Raw genomic sequence first — 25,786 nt, forward strand, 5'->3', positions numbered from 1 at the left:
TAATAAAGATAAGGAAAAGTAGAGGACTTAATACTGATCCTTGAGGTACCTAGAGGTACCTAGAGTCTGTATCATTTGCTCTAACTAGTTGTTTCCTATCATCCAAGTAAGATTGGTACCAATTCAAAGAAATACCTCGAATTCCGTAGAAATTTAGTTTTTTTTATCAAAATGTTGTGATTTACACAATCAAAAGCTTCGGCGTAGTCACAAAAAACGGTGGCAGTGTGAAGATTATTGTTCAGTGCTTGATAAACCTCATGTAGTACAGAAAACATGGCATCAGTGGTGCATTTATTATTTAAAAAGCCGAACTGATTTTGTGATAAAATGTTGTTTTCAACGAGAAAGTACATAAGTCGGGCTTTTATGAGTCTCTTAATAATTTTGGAGAGTACCGGTAGTAGTGCAATAGGTCTATATTTGCAGGTATTAGATATTTCACCACCCTTATGAAGAGGAATAATGATGACAGATCATTAGGCACTTTGAAAATTTGCCTTTCTCAAAAGAATCATTAATCAGTGAGATGAGGACTTCCAACACATTTTCTGGGAGATTAGAAAAAAATTTTATCGATAGACCATCAGTACTACAGGAAGATTTGCTTTTGATACTATTGATTGTTTGGATCACTTCAGATTTATCGACGGGTTTTATAAAGAATGAATTCGAGACCTTTCTTGAATTAGGGAGATAGGAAATGGGATCTTTTTGTGGCAAATAGTTGATGTAATATTTTTACTCACATTAACAAAGTATTCATTTAGATTTTCAGGGTCTGGAAGGGAAAATGTTTGAGCAGTATGGGTTTTATTACGAAGATCGTTTATTATGGACCAAGTTACTTTTGCAACACTTTTAGAGCTTCCCAGACGGTTTTGGTAGTAGACTTTCTTAGCTGATTTTATAAGTTTAAGATAGGTTGCCCTGTACTTGGTGATATATTCAGTGATAGAGACGTTGGTAGTAAATTTCTTGATGTAGAGTAGAGAATGCATATTCTTGGAAGATATTCGGATACCTTTAGTAGTCCAGGGTTTGCGATGTTTTGGCTTAATTGGAATTAGAGGAATACCAATAATTATACCATTCCATCCAGAGCCGGATTTAAGGCAGTGGAGGTCCCTGGGCAGAATTGATGTGAGGGCCCTACGTCCTTCCATTAAAAAAATGTTGATCTACTTTTAAAAATATCTATACTATTAAATACTAAAAAAAAACAGTTGTAATTTGTTACAGTAAAATATTAGATAAAAATGAACTTAGTACAATGTATGCTTAAAGTCCGGGTACTTTTCAAGATTTTTTGATTGAAAATTCATTGATTGTATCGGATATGCCTAGTTGGTTTAAGATATCGTGTTTAATGCCCATTATAGAGAGATGATTCAAACGCACTTAGCCCATTCTAAACCGAAGTCAATTATTAATTAATTTAAGTTTTGAGAATGACTTCTACACACTGCAGTTAGTTCAGGGCCGCGCCAAGGCTTTCAAGTTCCCCGGGGCAAGTAATTTTAGGCGCCCCTTTCATGCTTCTTCTGTAAGTAGTTTTTTGTAGCTTAGTGAATCGTTATACGGTATACCTACAAACTATTTTTTATGTGTTAGGAGAGTATCATCATCATCATAATATAACCGTTATCGTCCACTGCTGAACATAGGCCTCCTTTAAGTTTCTCCATGTCTCCCTATCTTGAGCTACCAGCTATCCAGTTCCCGGAAGTTCTCTTTACATCGTCACTGCAGCACGTTGGTGGTCTATATCTGCTTTGTTTATCCGATTGTCCGCCCGCGGTCGCATATTCCAATAATCTTCTGTTAGTCTAGCTGTTGTTCGGTGTTCTTGCCACATGACCTGCACATCTTCATTTCTTTTTTGCTACATGTTCTACTATGTCTTTGATTTGTGTTCTTTGCCTGATATTATTTGGTATTCTGTCTCCTTGTGATTCTTAGCATGGCCCTCTGGGTAACCCTTATTTTCTGCTCTTAGATTTTCAGCAGCAGGAAAGTAATATACTGATAAGTTATTATGAATAATACAAATATTTACAAAAAACAACGATTACATTATCAGAGAACAAATAAATATATAATTATTATTATAGTCCATTTGCTCACGGTTTTTGATTCATATTTTAAAGAACCGCTTGGATTGACATGAAATTTGGCATACGCATAGCTAATTTATATCTAACAAAGAAAAAAATTGATATTTCGTCGTCGGGGATGAAAAAATATACGTTAAAATTAAGTCCGAAAGTGGATAAAATGACTAATTCTAAGCAACTTTTGTTCCATATACAGTTTTTTCACTAAGTAAATATTTTTCGAGTTATTTTCGAGTGAATATGTTAATTTTTCAACATAAAAACTCCGGTTTTAGACAGTTTTTCGCAAATAACACAAAAGTGTGAATTTTATTGAAAAAAAATGTTCTTAGCAAAAATATTGCTTTTAAAAAAATTGCACGCACGGAGTCGGTAGTTACTGTAGAGGAAGAGTTGTAGCTCGAAAAAAGTGGGTTCTTATTTAAAAAAAAAATTGTTTTAAATAAAAAAAAAATTTGAAATTTTGTTGAAAAAAACGTCTGAAAACGTGTTTTTTTTTGTTGAAAAATGAACATATCACTCGCAAAATTCACTCGCAAATAACTCGAAAAGTAGATATTGACTTAAATAATATAAAAACTTTATAGAACAACCTTTTATAGTTACTTAAAATTCGTCAATTTATCCACTTCCGAACTTATTTTGAACGCATATTTTTTTCACCCCACGTGAAGGGGTGGTACTCCCCTAGGGAAAAATGTACTCCCCTGTTTTTTAAAATTCAGAGGTTTTGCAATATTTCACCGTGAGTGAATGCAGTAATGGTTCAGTTTAATGACAGAAATAACGGTTTGTACACTTAGGGGATAAAAGTAATAATAACTATAACTGCGCTATTTTTATATCTACCTACCATTTTTACGATAAATTTTACAAGATAATAAAATATTATTAATCTTTCTGGTAATTTCGGTATTGTCAAATTTTTTTTCGGCACCTGCCGGCGCTTTTTTCGTTCGACGCCGTTATAGCCAGGGAGGTAGTGTCAAATTTGACCGGAGCATTTTAGCATGGCTGGTTTCTTTTTATTTAGGTAGGTGTTCCAAAGCTTATTAACAAGTGATGTGTCAGCTGACCCAAAACCGGGGATTTTAGGCAAGAAAAGGTAAAATGTGAAACTTGATGGACAAACGCTACAGCTTAAATGTCAAATATTTATATACGTTACTCAGAACATTTAATAGCCTTGCTTACTTGGCTCCTACGTTTCACTCAGGAGATCGGGGTTTAAATCCTGGCGCGGAAAATTCTTTTTGTTATTTAAATTGACATTTTATTTTGAAAAATATTTATTTTTATAATACCACGTTTTTATTATTTATACGAGACAATATAAAAAAATCTGTATGTCTTTTATAGAATTATGCATAGAACTTATGAAATAGCATATATACATAATTTGATCATAAATATTATGATTGACCTTAATAAGCAAAATTGTTGTACATGAACCCCTAAAGCTTCCTGAGTTAGTACGACCAATCTAAGTGAAAAAGGGGGTTGGCCTCCCCACCCCCCTCCCGACATTTTTTTATCTTTTTAGACAAACTGTTTTTTGCATAATTTTATGTGATGTAAAATCAAAAGATATATACAACCCTAATTTTTCACTTTTCTATCACCAACCCCCATTTTTTAATAGCAATCTAATTATTTCCCTGTTTCGCTATAATATATAAAAATGAATTTTTGTCTGTATGTCCCTTATAGAATTGTAAACTATGCATTTAATCATATGATGACCTCAAGCAAAGTTTTTGTACTTACATGAACCCAGGAAGGAGTTAACACGACCAATCTAAGTAATCATTATTTATCACCACAAAAACAATATGTATTGTTTATTAGAAAAAGTAGACGCAATATTTTTGAGTATTTTTTGGCTTTCTGGTAATTTTTAGGTATTTAACTTTTAAACATTATTTCGTTCTAAGGCGGTACGAAGTTTGCCTGGTCAGCTAGTTAATACTAAAAAAATATTCTTGGACTAGTTTGGCAAAGACTAAAAAGTAAAAATCATTAATTTATGAATTTTAGATTGTAAGAAAAAAGCGTCTACATGGAACAAGTGGAAGAAGGTCTGAAAACACTTGAGATTACCAATTGGAGGAACAAAGCAAGGAACAGAACAGAATGGCGGAAAATCTTAGAACAAGCCAGGAGCCAAAAAGTGTTGTCGAGCTACTGATGATGATGATGAAGAAAAAATCGTCAGCTGCATTATGTAGGTACATGGCAAAAAATGTTAGCTGGCCAAGTGAACGTGACAGAAAAATACGGAAATCCCGTATCATTTTGGCAAAGCTAAAAATTGTACAATTTACACAATAATTATTTTAATTTATGTCAGCTGGTATTTAATGTGTCAAAACATGTTAGCTGGTCTTTCAAAGGGCAGAGTAGCGCTTAAACTCACGTAATAAGCACTAAGCAGTAACATTTATGATTTAGCTAATAGGTATCTTTTTTTCATTTTTTGTGAGCCTGGGAGTTAGTGTCAAATTGGGTTGTATCTTTCGGTTCTACAACATATAAAATTAAGAAAAAACAGTTTGTCCAAAAAAATAACAAATAATATCTCCCTTTTCACTTAGCAATCATAATATTATGACCAAAAATGCATAGTTTGCGATTCTATAAAAGACATACAGATTTTTTTATATTGTGATTTTTTTATATTGTCTCGTATAAATAAAAAAAAAACGTGGTATTATAAAAATAATTATTTTTCAAAATAAAATGTCAATTTAAAAAACAAAAAGAATTTTCCGCGCCAGGATTTGAACCCCGATCTCCTGAGTGAAAGGTAGGTGCCAAGTAAGCACGGCTATTAACTATTCTGAGTAACGTATATAAATATTTTACATTTAAGTTGTAGCGTTTGTCCATCAAGTTTCACATTTTACCTTTTCTTGTCTAAAATGACCGGTTTTGGGCCAGCTGACACATCATTTGTTAATAAGCTTTGGAAAACCTACCTAAATAAAAAGAAACCAGCCATGCTAAAATGCTCCGGTCAAATTTGACACTACCTCCCTGGCTATCAGCCCTTATGGACGGCGCGGCCCTGAGTTAGTTAACATCAGAATTAAATATAATAGGTCTGGATCCCGCGTATGAAAAAAAAGTTGATTAATAGCAAGCTGAAAATTTGTTAATAGCTTAAGGGTGTCTAGTCGGACAAACTTTGATATATGGGAACACTGGAACAGGGGAAGTTTTAATTGTGGAACAGGTTAAAAATTTGGAACGGTGAGACCACGAAAACGGCACATGTATTTTGTCCGACAAAACCGACTTAAACTCTCCGAACAGAGATTAAACTCTCATGCAAAAATCAGACTGCTATTTATCACCTGTCATAATTCCTGTCATTTGGCATATTCTACGTGTTCCATTTCATTAAAACGCCCATTTGGTGATAAATAACAGTCTGATTTTTTGCATGAGAGTTTAATCTCTGTTCGGAGAGTTTAAGTCTGTTCTGTCGGACAAAATACATGTGCCGTTTTCGTGGTCTGACCGTTCCAAATTTTGAACCTGTTCCACAATTAAAACTGCCCCTGTTCCAGTGTTCCCATATATCAAAGTTTACCCGACTAGACAACCTTAAGCTACTAACAAATTTTCAGCTTGCTATTAATCATTTTTTTTTCATACGCGGGATCCAGACCTATATAGTCCAAGCTGTGGGTGAAAAATGGGTCGATTTCAGGATATAATTCAGGAATTTTTGAAACCTATCAGGTGTTGTAAAGGACGATGCCAGGAATAACTTATACTAACATGTAACCAAAAATTTTCAGCGTTTTTTAATTTATGACGATTTTCATTTGTTAAATTTGCAATATTTAAAGATTTTTAATTTTGCAGTTTAGGATATTCATTTTAGAGAAAAAGGTTTAAATAGAAAATTGTAGTAAATTCAAAACCTACAATTTGAGCTATTGCAAGTTTAATTTTATTAATACGTTATTGCAAAACAGCCTGCGAAAGGTCCAAAATGGCCGTTTTTTGCAATTGCGTTATTTATTGTAAAAATATTTTTTATATATTTTTTAAGGCTTTAAAATGAAGATCTTTCAATACTAAACATAAAAAAATTTGTAGTGCCCGATTTGTGAACTTGTTGCTTAGATATTATAATTTGTTTATCCCAAGAGGTCAAATGTCCAAGGCTATAACTTTTTGAAAAAAAAATCGTACAGAGTTAATCCCAGATCCACTCTCCTTTTAAAGACTTATATTTTCATATTCTGATGTAAATAAATGCATATAACATTTTTCAACCTCTTATTTCGGGTTTGAAAATAAGGGGGCAAATTTCGTTATAAACATTTAGAACTGAAGCCGCCCCTGTACATCCTATGAGTTTCTAACTTGTAGATTATTATTGATGAAGCCAAAATAAAGATTCAAAACCAAATAAAAATATTCTACCACCAACTGAAGCCGAGATAATTGTTTTTGTTTTCTTAAATCGTAGTGTCTTTATTTATAACAATTAAGAAATTATTTCACAGTCATTGACTAAAGAAAGACTGATATTATCTTAGAATAAAAATTATTTTGACCGAAATTTACATTTAATTATTAAAAATGATTTTTAAAATGTAGTGGAGATTTATTTTCCGTTTCGACTGTGATTTATTGTGTCGGTTGCCCTTAGCAACGGCTAGCAACTTATAATACATTGAATCACGGTTTTCGCTTTAAATTTTAAAGCACCGCTTGGATTGACATGAAATTTGGCAGACACATAGATAATATGTTAAAGAATAAAAATAATATTGGGCCTCTGTGTGCTTTTGTCCTAGGGGTGCGTTTCACCCCTTATAAGGGGTGAAAAAATATATGTTCAAAATAAGTTCGGAATTGGATAAAACGTCTAATTCTAAGCACCTTTTGTTCTATAGCATTTTTTCACCAAGTTAATACCTTTCGAGTTATTTTCGAGTAAATACCTTAATTTTTTAACAACAAAAAAGACACGTTTTTAGGCGGTTTTTGACAAATCACTCAAAAAGTAAGTATTTTATTGAAAAAAAGAGTTTTAACAAAAATATAGCAAATTAAAAATTGAAAAAAAAACGGTGTACGCGTGAAATCTCTAGACCCAGTAGAAACAATGTTCTAACTAATTAAAAAGAGGTTCATAGCCGTCAAATTTCAAAGTGAATTATTTCAACGTGAAATAACCGAAAAATCATGCACTTTTTGGAGAAGAATCATTACAACTTTTTAAATTGTTTAAAAAAATATGTATATCTGTTTAAAAAAAAAGTTTATAGCATCAAAAGTAAGCAAGTTACGCTGAAAATAAAGTTAATCTCTTTTTTTTTTTGGTCAAAAAACTTGGGAAGGTCACCCCCTAATTAGCATCAAAAATGAAATTAATCAATTTTACTTCAATGTTTTGTTACTCGTGTATGTGTCGTTTATGTCTGTAAGTTTCATCGGCTCAAAGTGCTTATTTTTGAAGGAGCAGTAGTTAAAAGGACTTGAACTAGTCAATAATCACGAGTGTATGCAAATTTAGAACAGCAATATCTTAACAAATTTTTGCCTTCCAAAAAAAGCAAAAAATCCAAAAATATTCGTAACAGCAAAAACTAAATTTTTTTACTCTTTGTGATTTTTGGTCACATTAATAAATTTTAAGTTATTTAGAAAAAAACATTTTTTTTAATTAAAAATTAAAACAGATTTACTTTAAAACCAATTTTTTTAAATAACCCTTTGAACCGAAGATACTTACAGATCATATAAATATAAATAATACATGAGCAAAATAACTTGTAAAGCGTTAAGGATTAATTTGATTTAAGATGCTAATTGGGGGTGACTTTCGAGTTCTTTGACCAAAAAAAAAGAGATCAACTTTATTTTCAGAGTAACTTGCTTACTTTTGATGCTATAAACATTTTTTAAAAACAGATATACATATTTTTTTAAATGCTTTAAAAAATGATTTTTCTCCAAAAAGTGCATGATTTTTTGATTATTTCACGTTGAAATAATTCACTTTGAAATTTGACGGATATGAACCTATTTGTCATTAGCTAGAACTTTGTTTATACTGGGTCTAGAGATTTTATGCATACACCATTTTTTTCAAATTTTAATTTTCTATATTTTTGTTAAAACCCATTTTTTCAATAAAACACTTATTTTTTGAGTTCTTTGTCAAAAACCGCCTAAAAACGTGTTTTTTTTGTTGTTGAAAAATTAAGGTATTTACTCGAAAATAACTCGAAAGGTATTAAGGTGAAAAAATGCTATACAACGAAAAGTGCTTAAAATTAGACGTTTTATCCATTTCCAAACTTATTTTCAACATATATTTTTTCACCCCTCATAAGGGGTGAAACTCACCCCCAGGACAAAAGCACACAGAGGCCCAATATCATTTTTATTCGTTAACATGTTATCTATGTGTTTGAGAAATTTCATGTCAATCCAAGCGGTGCTTTAAAATTTAAAGCAAAAACCGTAATACAATGTATTATATGTTGCTAGCCGTTGCTAAGGGCAACCGACACAATAAATCATAGTCGTAACGAAAAATAAATCTTCATTACACTTTAAAAATCATTTTTAATAATTAAATGTAATTTTCGGTTAAAATAATTTTTATTTTAAGATAATATAAGTCTTTCTTTAGTCAATGACTGTGAAATAATTTCTTAATTCAATTCAAAAAACAATTATCTCGGCTTCAGTTGGTCGTAGAAAATTTTTATTTAGTTTTTAATCTTTTTTTTTTTCTTCAGCAACAATAACCTGCAAGTTAAAAACTCATAGGATGTACAGGAGCGGCTTCAGTTCTAAATGTTTATAACGAAATTTGCACCCTTATTTTCAAACCCGAAACAATAGGTTGAAAAATGTTATACGTATTTATTTACATCAGAATATGAAAATATAAGTCTTTAGAAGGAGAGTGGATCTTGGATTAACTCTATACGATTTTTTTTTCAAAAAGTTATAGCCTTAGACATTTGACCTCTTGGGATAAACAAATTATAATATCTAAACAATAAGTAGTTCACCAATCGGGCACTACAATTTTTTTATATTTAGTATTGAAAGATCTTCATTTTAAAGCCTTAAAAAATACATAAAAGTTATTTTTACAATAAATAAGGCAATTGCAAAAAACGGCCATTTTGGACCTTTCGCAGGCTGTTTTGCAATAACGTATTAACGAAATTAAACTTGCCATAGCTAAAATTGTAGGTTTTTTAATTTACTACAATTTTCTATTTAAAAGTTTTTCTCTAAAATGAATATCCTAAGCTGCAAAATTAAAAATCTTTAAAAATTGTAAATTTAACAAATGAAAATAGTCATAAATAAAAAACCGCACAAAATTTTTGGTTACATTTTAGTATAAGTTATTCCTGGCATCGTCCTTTACAACACCTGATAGGTTTCAAAAATTCCTGAATTATATCACGTTTTTTCACCCACAGCCTGGGGTAATAAGCGAAGTGTCATCTCAACGTTAGGAAACACATCATTCACATTCTTTTTTTCTAGCAGTCGGTACATTTGAAGTAGCTTATATTTGATAAGCCGATTTCCTCCTTAAATGAATTAAAAAATTCTACATATTGCAGGTGCTAGTTCGATACCTAGGTTTTCATCTAAATCATTGTTATAAATGTCGGTAAGCTTTAGTGAGTGAGCTTCAATTTCATTGGGAGTTAAATTTTCCAAATGATGTAAAAATCCAAAATTGGAATTAATGGATTCATATGCAGAAAGCCTCTGACTTAAAGAGATAATGAAGTGATCTATAATAGCGATAAAATTTTGAGTCATAAATTTCTATGATGTCATTTCAGTTTCTTGAGATGTTCCATAATCCAGTGGAGTCAGACGAATATTTAGTAGTCGTTTTCAATGTGTCGAATATAGGCCAGGGTAATAAGACAAAAATATACCCAGTTCGTGGCACTTCAGCAGCCAGGGTACTGAAGCGTTTTTTCGACAAGTAATACCAATAAGAGCAAATTGTAACTATTTCCTGCGTAGGATCTGGCGGCCATTTTTATTTATAAACAATTAACTGTCAAAAAATGGCATTTTTCCTTTCTTTTTCAAATCTATGGAAAACAGTGAAACTTATGATGTTTTTAGTACAAATATCTTCGAGATTATGGAAAAAGCTTTAAAATGACATATTACAAAGTTTGATATACTCATTTATTGTTAATATAATTGCGAAAAAAGGTCGGAATTGTAAAAAAAATTATTTTTGCAATAACTGTTGTAAAAATTAGTCTACAGGTTTGAAATTTTTGTCAAATGGGGGTTCTTTGGTGCTTAATATGTGATAAAAATTTCAAAGCGATTCATTCAATTGTTTAAATTTTATTCGAATTGTTTATCTCAGAGAGCATTTTTTTTGCAATAACATAAGTCAGAAAAAAATGACGTTAGAACCATTCTATAGGTGTCAAATGGAAGAGCATGAGCTATATTTTCAACTTGGTTTAAAAAAGCGAACAAAAAAATGCATTTATTAGTAATAAATAATTATGCAAAAGTATCGTAAATCTTTCCTTATAAACTTTTTGGATAACTTTTTCCAAAAAAATTAACTTTTTTGCCCTGTTGTAAGTGCACAACTACCAAGTAATGTTATTTATATCATAATTGATAAAAAATTGTAATAAATATGTATAATTTTTTATATAACAAAATAAATAGTTTATAAGGAAAGATTTACGATACTTTTGCATAATTATTTATTACTAATAAATGCATTTTTTATTCGCTTTTTTTAAACCAAGTTGAAAATATAGCTCATGCTCTTTCATTTGACACCTGTGGAATGGTTCTAACGTCATCTTTTTCTGACTTATGTTATTGCAAAAAAAATGCTCTCTGGGATAAACAATTTGAATAAAATTTAAACAATTGAATGAATCGCTTTGAAATTTTTATCACATATTAAGCACCAAAGAACCCTTATATGACAAAAATTTCAAAGCTGTACACTAATTTTTACAATAGATATTGCGAAATTAATTTTTTTTGCAATTCCGACCTATTTTCGCAATTATATTAACAATAAATGAGTATATCAAACTTTGTAATACGTCATTTTAAAGCTTTTTCCATAATCTCAAAGATATTTGTACTAAAAAAACCATAAGTTTCACTGTTTTCCATTGATTTGAAAAAAAAAGGAAAAATTCCATTTTTTGACATTTAATTGTTTATAAATAAAAATGGCCGCCAGATCCTACGCAGGAAATAGTTACAATTTGCTCTTATAGGTATTACCTGTCGAAAAAACGCTTCAGTACCCTGGCTGCTCGAGTGTCATGGGAAAAACCTTATTACCCTGGACTAATAGTCTTGACCACCACGCCGCTCGTCTCTCATATGTATTTCGAAATTGTCACGTCTTGACTGTCTAAATTCTTAAGTGATCTAAGTGCCGCCACTATTGAATTAAGGACAATATTTGGATCTTGGAGAATGCCACTTGGGCTGTTTGTTCTCTCTAAGATTTCATTCCAAAATATTGCAAATATTCCTGTTTCCAGTAAACACATTCGATTATACAAACCATTTGCATCGCTACGAGTTTTATATTCGTGGTCATTGTGTTCTGAAATTTTGGATAATGCTACTTTAATGTGATTATAACCTTTAACTAGTGCTTAAACATTAATAAACAAGTTGTATCTTTGTGTGGAGGAAGTGAAAATACATAGGTATACCTAGTTCGAACGCTAATCAAAAATGGAATCAACTGATCATTATCAAATATTTAATTACATACTGTCACCAACTGTCAATGTCAACTTTGATTGGGTTGCTGAAAACATAATTGATTACAGTTATGAAATTATTTAATTAGTTTATCAATTATGTTAATAATGGTATGTTAGTTAATAATTAATAATTAATTAATCAATCAATTATGTTAATTATCATAATTAACATAATTGATTACAATCAACTGATTGGCGTACGAACAACGGATTTTGTTATTTGATGGTTGTTAAGGGGACTTGCTTATAATTAACTTCTTGATTAGCGTTCGAACAACCGGCCCTAGTTCTAATAAGAAATCAAAGAATGCTGTGGCAGCAGGAAAACACTCAGTTGCAGCTTTTGCAACTAGTCCAGAAAGCCACTACGCATCCGCTAGGAAAAATATTCCGATTTGGATTTTTTGCACAGTCTTACTCAAAAAGGACCCCTTTTAACAAATTTGCATGTTGCCAGGACCAAAAATGGGTCAAAAATTTTTTAAATGTTTTTTTTTCCTAAAATTATTTTTTTTTTGCACGGAACAAAGTTTTTTTAGGTTTTTTTGGATCATTCCAAACAGAAAAGGTCTTTAGTGACTTTTCTCTAAAGTTGATAGTTTTTGACATATAAGCGATTAAAAATTGAAAAATTGCGAAATCGGCCATTTTTAACCTTCAAAAACTATGTGAAAAGCTTAAAATTTTAATGTTGACAAGGTAGATAAGTATTCTTTAAACATCGATTGACGAAATCGCGAAGAGTTTTTTGCAATACAGTATTCAAAACTCCTTTGTTTTTTAATATCTAATCACGCGTGCGCAACACTATTTTCCACCGTTGCATACGTATACAGTATGGTGCAAATGAAAAGAATAAACTCGTTATTTCGTAAACCGGCGACTTTAAGGAAAACCCCGAAACAGGTCGATTTTTATTTTTAAGTTATGATATTGAGGCATATATGGTGTACTAGTGACATCTGTCTGGGCGTGATGACGTAATCGATGATTTTTTTAAATGAGAATAGGGGTCGTGTGGTAGCTCATTTGAAAGGTTCTTCAATTCTCTATTTAGTAATGTAAACATTTACATAATTAGAAAAAAGTCTAAGTTTTCACTCTTCTTCTTCTTAAGGTGCCGAGACCGCTTGTCGATCGTCGGCTCTCATGTTTCCCAGCATATTAACAATCACTGTCTTATTTACAGCCGCACGAAATAGTTCAGTACTAGTTTTTCCAAACCATTGGCGTAGGTTTTTAAGCCAAGAAGTTGTACGGCGGCCCACACTTCTTTTTCCCATTATTTTACCTTGCATGACAAGGTGAAGTATGTCATATTTTTCTGGGTGACGCATTATATGACCAAAGTATTCCAATTTGCGCCTTTTAACAGTGTTCACTACTTCGCAACTTTTATTCAAACGTTGCAAAACCCTTTCGTTTGTGACTCTTTCTACCCAACTGATCTTCAGAATACGGCGGTAGACCCACATCTCAAATGCTTCTAGGTTTTTTAAAAGCGATTCTGTCAGGGTCTATGCTTCAACCCCGTAAAGAAGTAATGGGAATATATAACATCGAACCATTCTTATGCTAAGTCCCAAATTTAGATCATGACTGCACAGGATTTTCTTAAATTTCATAAAACTTGTTCTTGCTTTGGCAATTCTACTTTTTATTTCTGTACTAGGGTTCCAGCTTTCATTAATATGAGTACCCAGATATACAAGATTACTTACTCGTTCAATTGAGTCATTACCGATTGTTACGTTATAGTTATTATTATTTACGGCTGCCTGTTTACTAATAACCATAAACTTTGTTTTATTGCATTGAGTTTGAGTCCATATATCGCGCAGAACGCCACCATTCGGTTCAATAATGCTTGAAGATGTTCAATTGATCCTGTCACTAACAAGGTGTCATCTGCGTATCTGATATTGTTCATAATCATACCATTAATGAGTATTCCCTCTTTTGCGTTTTCCAACACTTCATTTAAGATTGTTTCAGCATAAAGATTCAACAACATTGGTGACAATATACAGCCTTGTCGAACCCCACGCTTGATTATTACTTCTTCAGAGCACTGATTCGCAACCCTAACACATGCAGCCTGGCCCCAATACAAAGCGATTATTCTAATGTCCCTACCGTCCAGACCGGCAGTTTTGAGAATATGTAGCATTTTTTCATGGCGAACTTTATTAAAGGCCTTTTCAAAATCAATTGCGCACATGAAAACGTCATGATTTACATCTCTGCATCTCTTTTCACTCTAATGGCATATAAAACAACATAATGCTATTCTACATCCCACCAGAATGAAAACAATGGGAACCTTCTCTGGTTACACCTCCGAGGCTTCTACAATTTGCAAGCCATACGGATGCTGAGACTAAGGAAGATGAGGGAATTCTACCATTTACAATTCACGTCCCATCTGCTCAGCGCGGTAAAGTTCCAACGAGAATGGTTCCCTTCGGAACTCTTCGGAACTTCGGAATTTACTCTGATTGGATGAAAATAAGAGAACCCTTTAGAACTTTTTAGGAAAAAGTGAAAAATAAAACATACGCCATTTCCACAAAAATTAAAATTTATAGTAATTCTTAGAATAATTTATTTATATTAGCATAAGTAATGATTTCAACAATTTTGACAGGTTTAGAATGCATATTTTAAAAAAAGATATTATTATCTAAAACAATCAGAATTTTTAAAATCATCGTAATTTTCATTTTTTTTTAAATAACTCCAAAAATACTCAATATACGTAAAAAGTGATATATGTATAACCAAATTTTAGTTTTTTCTGTATCAAATATTTTACCTTTTTACTATTTCTGTAGGGTAAAAAATAACCGAGATAGAAACGTTTAAAGCTTAAATTTTGCTGCGAGGACCATGTAACCGGGGTCATTTGCCCTTTTATTTTTAAAAAAGTAAGGCGTTTAAAAGATTAAATTCAAAGTTGTTTAATAGCCATTAAAATTAACTTTCCCAAACACCATCAGAAACGAAGATCTGCTACACCTGACCCAACAAAAGAGGGTAGAAAATGAAATCAAATACAGAAAGTGGGGGTGGATAGGTCACACACTCCGAAAAGATAGTTCCAGTATTGCAAAAAATGCCCTAGAGTGGAATCCCCAAGGAAAGAGAAAAAGAGGTCGCCCAGCACAAACTTGGAGAAGATCCATCATGGACGAGATAAGAAGTCAAGGAAAGTCTTGGAATGAGGTGAAGGCCCTAGCGCAAAATAGAACCCGATGGCGCGTTTTCACTGAAGCTCTATGCTCCACTTAGGAGTTCAAGAACATTATATATATAAAATTAACTTTCAAATGGTTCTTAGATAAACCAGATATCGTAAAAATTAACGGAGCTTTTAAAAAAAAAACACAATAACTTTTTTGGAAAAAATTTTAAAAGATAAATTTTGAAAAATATTTGGTGCATAAATTTTAATGCTAGCAACTTGTTCGGGGGCTCATGTGATAGATATTTCTAAGTACTTACTGACAAATATTTAATAAGGGTATGTTATAAAATGCATCATTTTCCCGTTATTTAAGCTTGAATACTTAGATTTGGATAATCTCCGAAATATACATTTAATTACCTATAATTCACTTTTATTTAAGATTAAAAGGTTTTTCCAGTAAGGAGTTTATTTCATTTTTTTATTAGCTTTAATTTTGGTAATAATAACTTTTTTGTAAAATCTTATAGTTTTTGAGTTATTTATGAAAGCGGTTAAAAACATGCATTTTTCTTACGAAAAATTAAAATCTTTGATCTTTAATAACTCAAAAAGTTTTGATTTATTTTAATAACTGTATGTAACAAATTTTGCTTAGAATTTGTCCTCCTACCGAATTCTGGGGATATTTTTAATAAAATAATTTTCACCCCTGAGAAGGGGTGGCATCCACCCCCAGGGTAAAATCCTCTAATCACTCACCAATTTTCATGCAAATCGATGGAGGTTCAACGAAATTGGAGGTAATAGCTCATATCCACTTTCAGTGACTGCACTAACACTTCTTTAAATATTAAGATATGTCAATTAGTGATTTTATTGTGGTATCCAAATGACACTTTACGTGAATGCCTTCATGTATGAATGATATATCTTGGTCGTCTTTATTTTGTATCAGATTTTCAGCTTCTTTAATAATTTCTTCATTGCTTAATTTTGGCAAATCTGTTAATAACACAAAAACGTTGATAAATAAGTCGATAAGATTCCAGACGTCTATTCAGGTCTCTTATCAGAGTGTCAATAGTCAATTATCATATAGAGAATGTGTGGATTTTCATCTCATCACTAGCTGAAAAGTTTAGTTCATCATCGGACCCCTCGTTAAATTGAATTTTTCTTTTTCTCTTTATTATTTCTTTATATGTTTTATTTGGGCACAATTTTTTGGCTTCCTTGTGGTAAAGTAATTTGAAGGAGCTTCATACTCTTTAATGACAGAAGCCAGATCCATAATTTTTATATACAAATATTTTTTGTACAGTATTTTTGCCGCCCTCTCATAATGTGCCGCCCTAGGCAGCTGCCTACATTGCCTAATGGATAAAGCAGCCCTGGGTTTAGTAAGTTTTAAGTAATTTATTTTATTTTAGGATTCCTGTCAGGATATTCCGCAGGAGGAAGGGTATTTGTACACTCAATGAGTGCATTAATGCAATATTTTGACTACGACTATGTGCACGTTAGAAAAACAGTTTATAACTGGGATGACTTAATATTTGCATTGAGTAAAATGAAGTTTCAAAAGATAGATGTTCCTTACATGCAAAATCCAAACATTCCCAAGACCAAGAAGAGAAAAAAGAAAAGATCCCGTAGGCCAAATATGTATAAACTAGAAAACAGTGTAACCAAAGAAACTGATTCAAAAAATAATCAACATATTTCAGAGACTTTATCGCATACAAACGACAGCTTTGTAAATGGAAAAGAAAGTGTAACAAAAAGTTCGATAGGGCAGAAAGCAGCGAAAGAAATTTCAGTAATGAACTTACAATCCAAGGAATTACAAAACGGGCAGTTAAATAACATTAAGGGTAATGTAATTAATTCAGAAAACATTATAACAAGTTCAACGACTATGATAGAAACAGCAAATAAGACTTCACAATTAAACTTACAGGTAAATGATGGGAGAATAGAAGATCTTTCAACGTCAAAAGATAGTTCAGCAAATTCAGAAGAAGAGAATTTCGTGTCTTCATTGGTTTCAGAAATATTTCTAACTATAACGGAAGGGCAAATAGAAATGTTATCCACAAGTCCAAACATAAATTCAGAAACGCAAGAACAAACAATTGATAGGAAATTGGAAAAAGAATCAGAAAGTCCAAAAATATATCCAGAAAATCTAGCTAAAACTGTAGAAACACAAATAGCAAAACAATCAAAAGATTCAAAAATCCCTACAGGGATTTCAAAACAAAGTAAGGGAGGAGAATTGGAGACAAAACCAAGAGGATCAAAAACATCTGCAGAAATGTTAGAAATGGTAACGGAGGAACAACTAGAAAAACGACAAAAATTTCCAAAAACATTATCAGGACTCCCGCCACAAATGACTGAAAAACATTTAGAAAAACAACCAAAAATTTCCAAAACATCCCTGGAAAATCAAGAAAAAAGCACTGAAGGACAATTGGGAAAACGAACAAAAAACGCTAAAATGGATCCAGTGATACCAGAACAACAAAGTGAACGACAATTAAAAAAGCAACCAGAATTTCTACAACCACCTCCAGGATTTACAGCAAAAAGGAAGGAACGAAAATTACAAAAGCAATCAAAAAATTCAAAAACACCCATAGAATATATCAGGGAAGGGCAACTAGAAAAATTATCAGATGTTCCAGAAACACCTTCAAGATTTATGTCAAATAAAAGTGAAGAACGAATAGAAAAACGACCAAAAGGTCCAAAAACACCTCCAGGGTCACCACCTTCGTCACCAGATTCTGACAATATTCTTCCAAAACCACCTCCAAGGTTTACGGCAAATAGAACTGGAGGACAATTAGAAAAACAACCAAAAAGTCCAAGATCAACTCCAGGCTCACCACCTTCGTTCGCAGATTCTGTGGATCTTCTTCCAAAACCACCTCCAAGATATACGGCCAATAGGACTGAAGGACAATTAGAAAAACAGCCAAAAGGTCCAAAAACACCTCCAGGATCACCAGATTCTGACGATCTTGGGGGTAACATAGAAAGAACAAGAGAATTAATACTTCATCGTATCCCTGGTTTACGAGAATGGGCGATTTCTGTACCTTCAACGACTGATTCTTTACCGTCAACAAGTGCACAGGCACAAATATCTGGTTTAAAAAGAACTGCGAAGAAATTAAGTACTGCGGCTATACAAGAAACTAAAAATACTTCTGAAGTATCTGATTTAAAAAACACAATAAGTATAAGACAAATTACTGAGAAATTAAAATTGAACCAAGTTAGTATAAGCGAAGAATCAGGACAAACACAGCAAGAAATTTCTATTACCAGCACCACTGCAGGTAATGTTTTTTTAAAGTATATTTTAATATTGGCATAGAACACTTTATTCCTTATTCTTTCTTCTTATAGATAGGATTTTTGTGATTTTACTAATCATCATCCTATTGAAACGAATTATTTGTCGACTTGTGCTTCTTTCAAGTTCTATTCCAATGCACTTATCCGTTAGTTTTCCCAATGCACTTTTTCAGTTACAGTTAATTATTAATTAGATAAAACGAACTCATCAGCGAGAAATGTCTTTAGACAGATAGATCGATTTAAAGAGGTGACCTTCTGACCTATTCTACTGCGACTTTTTCAGATATATTGTGGTCCTCTAGTCCTAGATGACATTCTCTAGCCTGACCCTTTTGAAAAAGTCTAATTGCTTCGAGACTGAACCTTCCATGTAGCTATCTGCCGTTGGACTGTTATTTGCACATTTGCCAGACTGTCACAGTGACATAGAATGTGCTCTGCTGTTTCTTCTTCCAGATGACAGAATCTGCACAGTCATCATCTGACAATCCCATCAGCTTTAAGTGCCTATTCAGCTTATAGTGCCCTGTTAGAAGACTTACTATGGTTTTGACTGTTTTCTTCTCTTTGCTTATTAGGTCTGCCGTAAATTTTGGCAAATGTTCTGTAATGACCTGTTTCGCCTGTCTTTGTCCTGGTGAATTCCTCCACCATTCCAAAGATTTGTGAGCTACTCACTTTCTTGTAGCCATTCTTGTTACTGCCTTTACAACGCCGCAGGGTGTCAAGGTTTTGGAGGTCTTCTATATTGTCTGCTATTAAGACCGAGTCATCCGCATATCGTATATTATTGACCCAGGTACCATTTACTTTGATGCCGCATTCGCATTCCTCAAGAGCTTCCTGGAAGATACTTTCTGAATATAAATTGAACAGTAGTGGGGAGAGAATGCATCCCTGTCTTACACCTCTGAGAATTTTTTGAGCTTGCGTTGTTTCATTATCCACCTTGACGACAGCTGTTTGATTCCAGTAAAGAGCTTCTATGCAACGAATGTCTTTTTGATCTATGTCGAGTTGTTTTAGTATATGTACGAGTTTATGATGTACTCGATCGAAGGCTTTTTCATAATCTATAAAGCACATCATTACATCTTTCCTTTGCTCGTAGCAGTTCTGAGCTAGCACTTGGGTTGCAACTAGTGCTTCCCTGGTACCCAGGCCTTTTCGAAATCCAAATTGTGAGCAACCAATAACCTTATTGCATTTTGTGGAGATTTTGTAGTGAAGAAGTTTGAGGAATATTTTTAAAGAATGGCTCATCAGACTTATCAGTCGGTGGTCTTGAAACTTTGTTGCGTTGTTCTTTTTTGGCTATAGATAAGGGATAAAGGTAGATACAAGAAATTGGACAGGGAATTTTCCTTTTTTATAGATTTGGTTAAAAAATCTTTGGAGTATCGTAATTCCCTCTTCATCTAACAAGCTGAGTAACTCAACAGGAATTTGATCAGGTCCAACTGCTTTCCCGTCTTTCGAGGTATTTATTGCTCTAGTAATTTCTTCAATTGTGATCTCGGGACCAGATAGGTTGTTAATATTGTTCCTTGTTCCACTTGTTCCACTTGTTCCTGAACGACTTCTATCTCAGGCCTCTCGTCTGCAAAGAGATTTTTGATGTATTTTTCCCATATGAGTTTCCTCTCTCTATCATCTTGTGCCATTTTCCTTGTTCATGTTCTAAGTTAGAAAACTTCTTTTTTCTGTATATACCAGCTACCTCCTTTAGTTTCTTATGTAGATTGTGGCCATCATGTTGTTTTTGTAACTGTTCCATTTCCTCACACTGTTTCTTTAGCCACTTATTTTTTGCCGTTCTTATCTCTCTTCTTATGCGTTGTTGTTGTTCTCGATATTTGTCTCGGTTCCCTTGGTTTTTATGTTTTCTTCTTTCTTCGAACATTGCAAGGATTTCGTCAGTCATCCAACTTTTCTTTTGTATTTTTTGTTTATAACCTAATTCTTTTTTAACTGAATTCGTCATTGTTTCCTCTATGGCTCTTCATGTGTTATCCAAATTAGCTTCTCTTTCTAGTTCTACTTTTGTATTCTTTGTCAGTTCTTTGTTTAATTTCAGACTTAATTCTCTTCTGGTATTCTCATCTTTAAGTTTAGCATAGTCTATTGTTGGTTCTGGTTTGCGTCTCCTCATATTAGTGATTTTTATTTTTATTTCTGCTAAGAGGACATGGTCTGATGGGACATTGGCGCCAGGGTATGTACAAGTTCTAGTTATTGATGATCCAAATCTTTTGTTAACCATTATGTAATCGATCTGGTTTCGAACTCTATTCTCGGGGAGGTACGCTGGGGCTTTCCATGTATATAAGCGTCTAGGTGGTAGCTTGAACCAGGTATTAGATATTTTCATATCTTCCTCTTGACAAAATTGATATAGTCGTTCGCCTCGGTCATTTCTCTCTCCCAGGCCGTACGGGCCTATTAAATCGTCGTCTCTACCTCTCCCTATCTTGGGATTAAAGTTGCCCATTATGATGTTAACTTCATGTCTCTTAACGTTACTAAGCAGTTGTTTAAGTTCTGCGTAGAACATTTCTATATCTTCTTCTGTTGAGTCCGATGATGGGGCATAAACCTGAATTATGTTGTTATTGATTGGACTGGCTTTCAGTTTGAGTAAGGCCATACGGTCTGAGAGTGGGAAAAACTGTATTACTGATGCAGATAATTTGCTCGTGATTATTATACCTACTCCCTTTCTGTGGTTTTTATCCTGGTTTCCAGAATAGTACCTACATAACTGCCCCTTCGACAGCACACCTTCCTACATCTGGCCACCATGTTTCTGCTATCCCCAAGACATCTATCTTCAATCTCTTTACTTCTTGGATTACGTTAGTCAGCTTCCCAGCTTCATACAAAGTTTGCACGTTCCATGTTCCGATCTTCATTTTACTTCGTAAGTTCAATTGGGTTAGGCTTTTATCATTTAACTGTGTTCCCCCCGGAGATCCGATTGGGGAACTGTTTATAACTCCGGAAAATTTATAATTAAATGACGTCATTGTGATTCTCTTGGGATAATAAGTAATGAAGGTGGTATCACGTTGCCTTCCTTCATGCCATTTCTTGGCTTGAGTTTCGGCCACCCACTCTGGGTCAGACGCCGTTTGTAACCGCCCACTCTGGGTACAGACGTTAGAGTTTCAACATATCTGGTTACCCTCACTTAGTTTAGCCTGCAGACCAATGCAGTTGCCCGGGGTGTGGCACGTGGAGCCATAAGCGAGAGTTAGGTGTCTTGCGAGGACCAGTTATCAAGAACCATCTCCTGTCTATGACACTCGATGTGGTCGTTCCGATAAAAGGTACTACCTCTGCAACACAACCCCTAACCCCCACATACTAGCTTAGAATTGACCTCTACCGAATTGAATGCATTAAGCCCTGCCTGACTATCTGTGAAGATTACAACTGAACGAAACGTTCTTTCCTGCCTTTCTATTTCTTCCAAGCAGTGATGGATTGGCGTTATTTCCGCCTAGAAAACTCTGACATATTTTGATAGACTTACCCGGAAATGTATTCCTTGATTTGTCCCTACTATGCCGGCTCCCACACCTTCCGATGTTTTTGAGCCATCAGTGTACCAGGTAGCAGCAGCTTGTATGGGTACACCTTTCTTCCAGTCTTCCCTGCCTGGTATATTAATTTTGAACTTATTGTCACAGCTATATCTCGTTGCTGTTGCATCGATAGGCTGCCCCATCACAATATTGGCTTTTAACTCCTCAATTAGCTTTCTGTTGTCAGCACCATGCACTTGGCTTACATGTAGCCGACTATGCATTAATCTGTGCATCACCGATCTGGCTTCGCCCTGAACAAAGATATGCAGTGGCGGTGAATTCAGCAGGACTTCCAACGCTGCTTTAAGAGTTGTTTTTATGGACGCCGTAATACACAGGCAAGCTAGCCTTTGTGTATTACCTAGCAGCCTTATTGCTCCCAGTTGCTGCGTCTTTGTCCACCACATCACCGAGCCATAGGTGGGTCACCGAGCCATGTGTCTAATAAATAATAATAAAGTCACTTTATAGTCAGCGTTGGCCTAAGATGGTTGCTTAAGTTTCCTGGTAGGGTTTCACCATGTTCCCGGACGTTATATCTTTTAACATCGGCGTTTAGCCTGTTTAATATTACTTTTAAATAATGTAGATCGAATTATAAATTCAACCATTGTTTGGTTCTGGGGCTATTTAGCAAGTATTCAAATTCACTGATGATGGACCGATAGGTCTGAAAACGTTCTGAATTGGACGCATTTTATTCAATCCATTGGGATTTTTTAGATTTTAATAAATATACCAATTACATATAAGTGGTTTTTACTTCATGTTAGAGTTTTTTAATAAATAACCCTTGTGTTTAACCATAGAGTCATTTAGATGTGAGTATTCCATGTAAGTCTATGATCAAAATAAACCCCAAGTTATTTTGTGATTAAGAGATTCAGAAACTAATGTGAAATATTATTTTCCTTTTCCGTGGTGAATTTGAGCGATTCTTCTATACAGTTAATGTCCTTCAAAATATTTCTAACGATTCTAGTTCATGTATGGGGAACACATAATTTACATGCCTCCATTGTTTCAAATTCTTTCATAAATATATCTGCTGATAATGAAAATGAGGAGGAACCCTTAACGTAGTTTAGAAACAAAACTTAAGAGAGATAGAACCTCTGTTGTCTTCTTGAAAATATATTAATATAAAAATATTTTAGGACCGACATATAAAACATTTAACCAAAACGATGGTCCCATTCCTGATTATGGATTTGAAAATAATGTTGTTACAAGTGAATTGATCTGTAGCATGAGAGGTATTATGGTGTTGACCGAATCAGCCAAACGCAGGAAAATTCAATCGATGAGATCGGATGCGATCGTAGTGGAACCAATAGATTTATTCATGGCTAAAATACAAAAAGAGTTCAACGGTATTAAAAATGTTTTTTATGATGGTAGCTCATTTCGTCTTCTAGATCCAGATCAGTCGTTTTCTTGTTTGGAAAGTGATAGTGGATTGTATTTAATTAAAAGGAGCTGATTTATTAATTATGTTTGTAGTAACGTAATAAATATGTTATATGTTTTTAAAGTAAAGTAAGACTATGTACATCAAGTATTTAATAAATCATTATTTATTGTTTTATCTTACATCCTGGTATTAGTTACTCGATTTTATACAAACTTCCTATATTGAGTACCATTTCTATATGTTGTAGTCAAAGCCCGAATTTCAGGCACTCCTAGGTTTGACTAGGCAATCCTCAGGTCTGACTGACGGTCTTAGTCAAAGCCCGAAATAAATTACAGTTTCGGCCTTTGACTAGTCAAACCTAGGAGAGACTAAGTTGGCTAGGTAAAGGTCGAAATTTAATTTTATCAAATCGGGGTTTGCCTAGTCAAAAACCCCGATCAGCTATTAAAATGTCGTAATTTGTTAGATTAGGTTTAATAATTTAATATTTAGGTAAAATAAAAAAAATAGTGTTTATTCTCAGATGTTGATGTTGACGCATAATGGCATTTAGAGTTACACAATACATTAGACCTTTTACACATAATTTTGAAGACCATTTCTAATTGCAGTAGCATTTTATAAAGTCTTGTTCTCCAAATTTAGAATCTTTTGTACTAATTTTTCTTAGAGACAGAACGTCTGGATCATCTTCGAAATTAAGAAAATTCTCTTTGCATTCTCTTATTTGATTTCTTGAAAAAAGTAGGTTTTTTGTTCCGTATTTCGTACCAACTCTGTATGAACCGATGAACCGTCAATTGTTTTATCTTTTATGATACCCAAAATATTTCGAGCATCTTCTTTGGCTCTATCAAAGCTAAGGATAGGTATTGTTACAGTTTTTCCATTCGAAATTGCAGGAATTTTTTTCACTTAATTGTTTCATAGCATTAGGCTGAGCACTATCAAAAGTAAGGATCACCATGGTACTAACGAAGGCCCTGGACCGTCGTCACTAGTGGAGGAAGAAAATTGTCAAACAATTCAGATTACTTCTTCAGATGTGGTTTGTTGTATTTGCCAAAAAGAGAGCTCTGACGCATATACGCGCATAAATTGTAATCAGGTGGTACAGACATGCGTTGTGCACAGACAAAAAAGATTAAAATAAATAAAGGAAAAGCGACTGAAGGTCTTTATGCCCAGGCCAATGCTATGAAACAATTAAGTGAAAAAAAACTCCTCCAATTTCGATCAGAGAAACTGTAACCATACCTATTCCCAGCTTTGATAGAGCTAAAGGAGATACTCTAAATATTTTGGGTATCATACAAGATAAAACAGTTGACGGTTTATGTAGAGTTGGTACAAAATACGGAACAATAAACACACTTTTTTCAAGAAATTAAATAAGAGAATACAAAGAGAATTTTCTTAATTTCGAAGATGTTCTAGACGTTAAACTCCCGGCGCATGCGCATTATAACTTTGTTCTGATTGGATGTTCAAATGACATGTCAAAAATTATTCAATATGGCGGCTGTGGCACAGCTGTAGTTAGATTATTTATGGTTGTTGCGTTTTAAAATTTGTGTGAAAAGAAACAACAAACAAAAGTTAGTTAATAGTTATACTGCCTTTTTAAATAGTTTTCATATACCTATATTTTTGGACTTTTGGACTATTTTGGACAAGGAAAACTCATTCTAATTTGGTAAGTAGTTTTTATTATAATCATATTGTAATTATACATTTGGATTAGGTTGAAATATAGTAGAGCGTCGATTATCCGAACTAATTGGGGGACATATGTGTTCGGAAAACCGATTTGTTCGGATAATTGAATTACAATATATTGATACATATTTATAGTCGTACATATTTATCCACAAGTGAATAAAAGCCATATTTATATACCTACATATTTATTTATATCTTGATAATGACAACTAGCAACTAGACAAAAAAGTGCAGTCTTTGCAACAACATAATTATTTTTGGATACAATATTGAAGAAAATTGAAGATATTTTAAGCGTCTATTACTAACGCTTGCTCGGTATTCGAGTGCGGGACGCGGGAGTCGATAGTTCGAATAAGCGGTCGTTCGGTTGATCGACGTTCGGATAATCGACGCTCTACTGTACATTTATTTTCTCAAGAATGGGGATTTTAGAGAGAAATCCCAAATTAGGTGATTTTTATTTTTAAATTATGATTTTTTGGCGTAGATTTATTTATCTAGTAGGTATGTAATGCTTTGATTTACATACTTAATTTGATTACCAACAAAAGTTCTACCAATCTTCATCTAATATATTGTTT

General features: G+C 33.4%; 1 protein-coding gene across 2 annotated transcripts in view; it reads left to right on the forward strand.

Annotated features, from left to right (window-relative positions):
• LOC114331384 (uncharacterized) overlaps nt 1-23,656 on the forward strand; it is a 217,656-nt gene extending 194,000 nt beyond the window's left edge. For both annotated transcript variants that reach the window (XM_050648227.1, XM_050648260.1), the window contains 2 exons: nt 16,532-18,451; nt 23,221-23,656. In XM_050648227.1, the coding sequence (XP_050504184.1) occupies nt 16,532-18,451; nt 23,221-23,546 (2,246 nt within the window). In that variant the 3' untranslated portion in view covers nt 23,547-23,656. The remainder of the gene's footprint in view (nt 1-16,531; nt 18,452-23,220) is intronic.
• Nucleotides 23,657-25,786: the final 2,130 nt, after the last annotated feature.

The sequence above is a fragment of the Diabrotica virgifera genome, chromosome 1 (assembly GCF_917563875.1).
Source record: "Diabrotica virgifera virgifera chromosome 1, PGI_DIABVI_V3a".
Lineage (NCBI taxonomy): Eukaryota > Metazoa > Arthropoda > Insecta > Coleoptera > Chrysomelidae > Diabrotica > Diabrotica virgifera.